Raw genomic sequence first — 8,633 nt, forward strand, 5'->3', positions numbered from 1 at the left:
AATGTTTTGATAATTATTATCAGGGTTAATGGGTTCACTGCTAATTATCTGCCAAGTGCATGGGGTCATTTTTTAATTCGGTGTCAACGACATTTTGCCTATTGGCAAGTATTAATGAATAATCAATAATGAATCAATAAATATAAAATTATTAGGAATAAAATGTGTAACACTTTAATATTTTAACCAAAATGATTTGTTGATTTTCGTTATTTGACATTTCAAAATTACGAGTTTTTATATTGAAAATTATCAACAAAAAAAAAGAATTGTGATGTGCCATGATAACTCATGCGAGAACTTAGATTTCAAAATTTTGATAATTTTATATGAAAAAAACGCAACATAATATAATATATTTTCAAGCTACAATTAGTATTTTCAGACTTCAATTAATATTTTCAAGCTCTGATTAGTATTTTTAGGCTCTAGTTAATATTTTCAAGCTTTAATTAGTATTTTTAGGCTCCAATTAGTGTTTTCAGACTCCATTTAGTATTTTCAGACTCCATTTAGTATTTTCAGACTCCAATTAGTATTTTTAGACTCTACTTAATTTTTTCACATCATCAGGCTCCAGTTAATATTTTCAGCCCCAATAGTATTTCATATGCTTTAATTTCCTACATGGAAATTTATTGACATTCGAGACTTTTAACACGACAAATAATACAGAATATAAAATTCCATAAATTGTTGCAACAAAATCGCATAAAGGAAGAAAAACAAAGCAGTGGAAACTTTTGTGGTGTCAAATAATAAAGATACAATGCAAGTTGTTTTGACTAAGTCGAAATAATAATTCGAAGGTATCGAATTTAAAGATAACACTATATTGAAAATTTACCATTATGTCATATCATACACAGACACACAAATCCACACCCATACACAAACACACACAATGACAAAAACATACACACATAAACACACATAGCCACACACAAGAACACTACATATAAGAAGACGAACATACACAGGCGCACACACAATCTCATACAAATATTTTAGTGTAATCTTACACTCTCTTATCATTTTCAAGAGATATAAATTGCGGCGTTTTCGATTAATGTTTCGACAGTTGTGCTTTGCATTTCGACAAGTGAACTTTCTTTTCGAGTTTTTGGAAATTTAATTTTTTAAAAAGAATCAACAAAATGAAATTCTTAGTTGTCGCTTTGGCTTTTGTTCGTTGCAGTCCTGTAAGTAGATTATTTTATAAATATTTATCTGTATTTTATTTTGATGAACATAATTAAATAAATTTCAACTAGTGGGGTGGGTGGCATCGTGCCTTTAAGGCAAATTGCTTGAACTTCCCGTACCGTAACGAATGTTCGAGGAATATTGAATGTTTTCAAATAGATTATTATAAATATTGTAACATTGTCTAATATTTATAAGAATTATATGACTGAATTGCAGAGTTGAAATTGTTTGTTTAAAGTATATTAGAACTATAGTCAGAATTAAAAATAAAATCTGAATTATTTTCGATATACAAAAAATTAAAAAAAAAAAAAAAAAATGGAACAAATTTTTTTTTCCAAAATTAATTATTTTGTTAAGACAAGCAGAAAGTTCTTTGAATCAATTGAATCGGACGCTTAGTTCTCTCAAAAACTGCCAATTTTTGTACATTTAGCTCTGTATCCCCGAAATGGCTGGGCCTACCTTTGCGAAAAACTTATAACCCCTTCTCCCATTATTACTAATTGAATGTTTTTTAGATATTCAAATCGGATGCTCCGTTCTCTCAAAAACTCGATTTTCATTTTCTGCACTCTTTGCTCCTTATCTCCGTAACTGCTGGACCTGCCTTTGCCAAAAACTAATCAGCTCTTCTCCCTATCAATAGGAATGCAATGTTTGTTTGAACCATTCAAATCGGTTGATCCGTGCGCCCTAAAACGTGGGCGAAAATTTGTATCCATACCTCATACACACACACACACACACATCCATTTTTTTCTGAAGTATGCCAAAATGTTCAGAAACCTTCAAAACGTCAAGAAATGTAAAATTTCAATTCCGATTTCGGCCCCATTACAATAACTTACCCTACGGGAAGTTAAAAATTTAAATATTTACAATATAACCATTTTTTATGAAAAACATTTTTATTATGTATTTAAAAATATTTCTTAACAATATATTAAAAATTCTTATTTTTTTCAAATTTTAAGCAATTTAGCAATTGATTTATTTAACCATATATTTTTATTTAACCAATAATCAAGTCCTTGCGTTTTGTTTATTTAGTTAAAAATAATCCTGAACCGATTTTGAAATATCAAACATACAGCCGTTTTCGTAAATAATAAAACTAAGTGTATAGAATATATTAATAATAATTTTTTAGTTCAAAGAAATTTCGTTAAACATTACAGTCTTACGAAATGTCAATGTTTAGAATAATATCAATTTGCATACATCGTTTTTGCTCTACCTTTGTTCAAAAGATATCAATTGAAAGTCGCATGGATTACGATCACTTGCCCGAAGGCGAAATGCCACTTACACCTAATAATTAATTTCATTAATATAATTATTTTTATTATTAGGCTGTGACTGACGAACAAAAGGAACGTGTTAGACAACACACCCAAACCTGCCTCCAAGAATCTGGAGCAACTCCTGAAGAACTCAAGAAGTTCAAGGTTGGAGAATCCACCGAAAATGTAAGTAATCAATATTAATTTATACTACTATTTATGAGTATTAATGATAAATCTATATTGATGATATTATAAAAGTATTTTTACAAAATCAATAATGATGGCACAGATCATATCTCGAAACGTATGGATATATTGCCTAATTATAAAGCATACTTTGAGCAATTCTAAAAAGAACTAAAAAACTAAATATGAAGATTAAAATACATGAAAAATATTATAAGAGAAAACTATGTACAAAAAAGTCGGAAAAAGTAGATAAAATTAAAAGAAAGCGATGAGTATAAATATTAGTATAAAATTTTTTAGCATACAAATGTACTAAAAAAAACAATTTGGATGAGGTATAAAAACTTATGTGATGCTAAGGAAAGATGTACAAAATTGAAAAATAATCAGAGAATAATAAAAAAATATTAAAAAATATTATAAAGTACATAAATATACAAAACTAAAAGTGTATGGGCCTGGTAAAGCATAAAAATTTACGTTTATAAAATTTAATTAAATTTAATTTAAAATTTAAGTTTAAAAAAGTTTAATAAACCATAAAAAGTAGAGGAAATCATCAAGTAAATAAAATAAAAAATATAAAAAATTATGGGAAGTGAGCATGCAAAAAAACTCAAAAATTATATAAAAGTAAAAATATTTACAAATTTTAGAAAAATGTATAGAAACTCATAAAAAGTAGAAAAAACCATAAAAAATTGAAAAAGATTGATAAAAATTATACAAATATAAAATACTTAGAGTTAATGGGCTTGATATATTATATTAGAAAGAAAAATATAAAAAGTATAATTAAATTGAAATAAATTTATGAAAAAAATGATATTCTCTACAGAGAATGAAAAAAGTATATGAAAGTATATGAAAGTAAAGAAAAGTTTAAAAAATTATTGAGAAGCAAATGAATTTAATAAAAAATACATAAATATAACATTCAAGAGAAGTTGGCTTAGGCTTAGTATCAGAAATATAATATAAAAGTTAAAAAAAAAAGAAAACCATAAGAATATAAAAAGTATAAGCAGTTTATAAAATTAATAAAAAATATCTAAGTAAAAAAACAAAGGGAGTGGAAAGCTTGCAATGAAAAAAGTAATTAAAGTAAAGAAAAATATAATAAATATAAAAAATATAAGAAGTATAGGAAGTAAATAAATTTAACAAAAATTGGTATTAGGGAATATATGAAAGTAAAGGAAAACGTAAAAGTATAAAGTAATAGACTATGGCAAATGTAAAAAAGTAATTGAAAGTATAAAATATAAACTGACAAAAATGTAAAAACGTTATAAAAATTTAAGTGTGAAATTATAAAGAGTGTAGAGAGATATAAACTATAAAAGTATAAACAAAGTAATATTTATCACTTTATTTACAATTTTAATTAATTTCTTTTATTTTCGTTTCAGGTTAGCGAAAATGTCAAATGCTTCATGAAGTGCTTCTTCCGCCAATCAGGTAATTATAAAAAATAGACCAATAGTCTAGAAAATGAGTATATTGACTTTCTAACAATTCTGTTCACTAATATATCTTCTTATTAAATCGAGATTCAATCAACTCAATAGTACAATTTAAAACGACCAATTTTGCAAAAAAAAATGGCATGAATAGGAATAAGTTAGGGCTCTAAATTATAAATTCTAAATTAGCATTACACAATTTTTTGAGTTTTTTTCTCTGCAAAGATCTCAGTAGGATGTCATTTTTTCAAATCCATCAGAAATTCTAGATGAAATAGCAAAAGAATGTTGCAGTTGAACCATATGTTTTCAGAATTGCTTGTCAGTAGAGTTAGAAAATACATCGAACCTTTCTAAATTAAAAAATTAACTCATTTTATGACATTGAGCTTGCAGATCAGTAGAGTCCCTTTACTAAATCCATCAAACCTTTTCCTCTTTAACTTGAATCACATTTCTTCAGTTCTATTCACCAGTAGGGTGTCTCATTTTTTAAATTTATAAATATTAATGTGAGATTGAGTTTGCTCGCCAGTAGAGTTCTTTTGTATACTATTAATATAAACTTCAGTTTGCTCGTCAGTAGAGTCCCTTTGGTAAATCCATGAAACCTTTCCCCCTCAACTTGAATCACATTTCTTTAGTTCTACTCATCAGTAGGGTCTCATTATCCAAATCCATCAATATTAATATAAAATTGAAGAACCAATTCTGTCGCATAACAGACAAATGTTATGGCAAGGCCATGTTATGAAGAACTTTCCATACTAAATTTAGACAAAAGCCATGTGGTTGCTGTGCAGTCAGACATTTTTCTCAGGTTGTCAGATAGAAAACCCAACCTAGAAACCACACCAATGTCGAAAAAAAAAGATCTTAGATAACAGGGTCTTTCTGACTCAGCTCCATAACACACGAGTGACCTTACAGTTTATGTGTAAAATGCCTGAATGCACAGCAAATACATAACATTTTTACTGTTTTCAGTATGATTCAGTAGCATATTGTATGCAAGTTGGACCGCAACATGGCCTTGCCATAACATTGGTCTGTTATGCGGCAGAATCGGTAAAGTCTTTTAATTTTCCTTTACTTTCACATACTTTTTCATGCTTTTATACTTTATATATATATATTATATATTTATATACTTTTTTATGAATATTATATGCTACTTGTATTTTTCATAGGTTTCTATATATTTTTCAATATTTTGTAAATATCATCTTTTAACAATTGTATATATTTTTATTTTCTTTTACTTTCATGTACTTTTTCACGCTTCTCCCATACTCATACTCATTTTCTCTTAGTAAACTTTATAGTATTTTTTCATACTTTTTTATGCTTTTCTATTTACTTTATAAAATTTTTGTTTTTTTGATTATATTGTAATTTTTTTCTCACTTTCATATAAGTTTTCATACTTTATGCAAAATCATTTTTTTTTAGTACATTTGTATACCTCAATAATATTTATACTTTTTGCTTACCGATGATTTCACTTTTCTCTACTTTTTTATGCATAATTCTGTCTTATTGTTTTTCATGTACTTTAATATTCATATTTAATTTCTTAGTTTTTTAGAATTTTTTGAAATGTGCTTTTTTCCATACGTTTTGACATATGTGTCATCATTATTGATCTTGTTATCGCAAACAAATCGAAAATAAATTTTTTTTATATATCTTTACGTTTCAGAGGTTTCTGAACATTTTGGCATACCTTAGAAAAAATGAATGTATGTATGTGTATGGATGTGTGCGGATACAAATTTTCGTGGACGATTTCGGGAACACCGATCAACCGATTTCAATTATTCAAAGAACATTCGATTGCTGTTGATAAGAAGACGTGCTTGTTAGTTTTTGGCAAAGGCAGGTCTAGTCGTTCCAATGATATGGGGCAAAAAGTGCCAAAAACGGTAACTCAGTCTATAAGAGAACGGAGTGTCCGATTTTAATAATTCAAAAAAAATTTTACTTGTATTAACATGATGAAGAACTGATCAAATTTTCATGAAGACAGGTCTAGCGGTTTCGGAGATCTAACGAAAACAGTAAAAAAAGATGCCATTTAGCGGTAAAAAACGATCATTAGACATATGCACATGAAATTATTAGATATTTTATAGAGATTTTAACAATAAGTATAAATTCTGTTTACATTCCTATGGGTTCCGTACCAATGTTTATCCGTTAGACAGCGACGCGGCGCTCATGCGCTTTATATTTTGTCTCTATGCAGTTAAAGCAGTAGGATTGCTTTGAAAAGTTCAGATCTTCCAAAATATGTCAAAATAAAGATAACATTTTTTCAAAAAAAAGAGAAGTTATTTTTATGCAATTTATAGTTTCTCAAAAATCTTATTTTTTCGAAGTAAATTTTTTTCAAAAATGTTAATCGTTTTTAAAAAAATAATAATTTTTGATACGGGAAGTTCCAGCAATTTACCTTAAGGCACAATGCCATGCGCCCAACTAGTTTAATATTTAATGCTTTCATTTTCGGTGAATTTCTCAACTTTGAACTTCTTGAGTTCTTCACGTTCCTTCTATTTGCTCGTCAGTAGAGTTCTTTCGATTCCCACCAATATCTTCCACCAGAGTCTTTTACTACTATCGATCATTTTCTCCCAGGTTTCTTCAACGACGCCGACGAGTTCCAGACCGAAGTCGCCGTCCAAAAGTTGAGCCTCGGTGGTGAAAATGTCGAAGAAGGTGACCGCCGCCGTCGAAAAGTGCAAGGTCGTCAGTGGTGACAACGCCTGCGAAAGGGCCTTCAACATCTACAACTGCTACAGGGACACCAGACACGTCTCCATCGTCTGAAGAGAGTTTATGTTGAAATGATCGAAGACATCGTCAGAGATACGAGAGCCTGATTCAAGGGATTGGTGATTAATTTGATGCAAGACTGGTCGTTTTTATTTTTGTTTTATACGTTTTCTTTTTAGACTGATATATGAATCTCTGAATAAACTTTTTTTTTCTAAATTTAAAATTGTTTTTTATTGAAGAAATTATTTTATTATTTCATTAATTAACTTCCCGTAGGGTAAGTTATAGTAATCGCAAAAAAATCGAAAATGAAAATTTTTGCATTTCTCAATGTTTTGAACGTTTCTGAACAGTTTCAAAGGGCATACCTCAGAAAAATTGGATGTGTGTGTGTGCTTTCGGATCAACCGATTTGAATAGTTTAAAAACATTCGATCCCTATTGATGGGGAGATGTGCTGATTAGTTTTTGGCAAAGGCAGGTCCAGCCGCTACCGAGATACGAAGCAAAGAGTGCAGAAAATACAAATCAAGTTTTTGAGAGAACGGATCATCCGATTTGTATGATCCAAAAAACATTCAATTTGTAATGATAGGGAGAAGGGGTGATTAGTTTTTGACAAAGGTAGGCCCAGCCGTTTTGAAGATATAGAGCTAAATGTCAAAAAATGGCAGTTTTTAAAAGAACTAAGCGTCAGATTTAAATGATTCAAAGAACTTTCTGCTTGTTTCAACAAAATAATTGCTTTTGGAAAAAAAAATTTGTTTCTAATTTTTTTTTCAATAACTATTTTTGTAATTTTGGATTGAAAATTCAAAAAATTGCCCAGGCTAAGCACAGTCTAAGCACCACTCTGGTACAAATGTTTGCCCAAATGCGTTTAGACTGTTTATGTTGGAGCACATTTTCAATTTTGTGAAAACTAATGAAAAATGTGAAAATGCCACCAAGCTAAGCACAGTATAAGTGAAAATGTCGCACAGAATTATTTGCAAATGCGTTTAGACTGTGACTATACGGGAGCACTTTTTCGGGAGCAATTTTGTGAAAATTAGGCAACTATTTTTTTCAATTGAATTCGAAATGAAACGACGATTGTTAATGTTCTGGAGATAAATTGATTTATGATTTACATTTGATTTGTACCGTTATAACAAGATAATGCAAAAATAATGAAACAATTACAGTATTTGTAATAATACAATATATTTGAATACGTTTAAAATTTCTCGAATATTTCATGACGGTACAAGAAGTTCACCGATGCCATACACCACTAGTTATTATTATTTTTACAATTATTATTACAAAAAACATGCATAAGAATTTATATCACAAAGTATGAAAATTAAGTCTAAATGTAATATAAATTATACCATAAAGTAATGTAAAGTATAAGAAAAACAAACATTTATATAAAAAAAAACTAAATTTATACAAAAGGTGTAAATATGGATGTAGACGTAAGTCTACTCATTAATAGAAATAAAAAATTACGTATTATGAAAGTTAAATACGTTTGTGAAAGTTAAATACGGAAGTAGTTTAAGTTTCACAAACTTAACGTAAGTTTATGGAAGTATGTACTTGTGTTCAGAAGTATGAGATTAATAAATGAAGTATAAAAAGGTTAAGAAACGTATGAGTTTGATTAAGTATGAAAGTATTACGAAAAGTATGACAATATTACAAAAGGTAT

The 8,633-nt window shown here is 28.5% G+C and overlaps 1 protein-coding gene across 2 annotated transcripts in view; it reads left to right on the forward strand.

Annotated features, from left to right (window-relative positions):
• Positions 1–7,130, forward strand: part of LOC113387797 (general odorant-binding protein 56a-like) — a 27,814-nt gene extending 20,684 nt beyond the window's left edge. The window contains exons 2-4 of one of the 2 annotated variants that reach the window (XM_026625174.1): positions 2,565–2,681; positions 4,100–4,148; positions 6,794–7,130. In XM_026625174.1, coding sequence (XP_026480959.1) covers positions 2,565–2,681; positions 4,100–4,148; positions 6,794–6,915 — 288 coding nt within the window. In that variant the 3' untranslated portion in view covers positions 6,916–7,130. The remainder of the gene's footprint in view (positions 1–2,564; positions 2,682–4,099; positions 4,149–6,793) is intronic. The other variant, XM_026625175.1, reaches the window with a different exon arrangement.
• The last annotated feature ends 1,503 nt before the right edge of the window (positions 7,131–8,633 follow it).

This window comes from Ctenocephalides felis, unplaced genomic scaffold (genome assembly GCF_003426905.1).
Source record: "Ctenocephalides felis isolate EL2017-DRISC unplaced genomic scaffold, ASM342690v1 CF-g0.4_SCAFFOLD_03572, whole genome shotgun sequence".
In the NCBI taxonomy this organism is placed as follows: domain Eukaryota; kingdom Metazoa; phylum Arthropoda; class Insecta; order Siphonaptera; family Pulicidae; genus Ctenocephalides; species Ctenocephalides felis.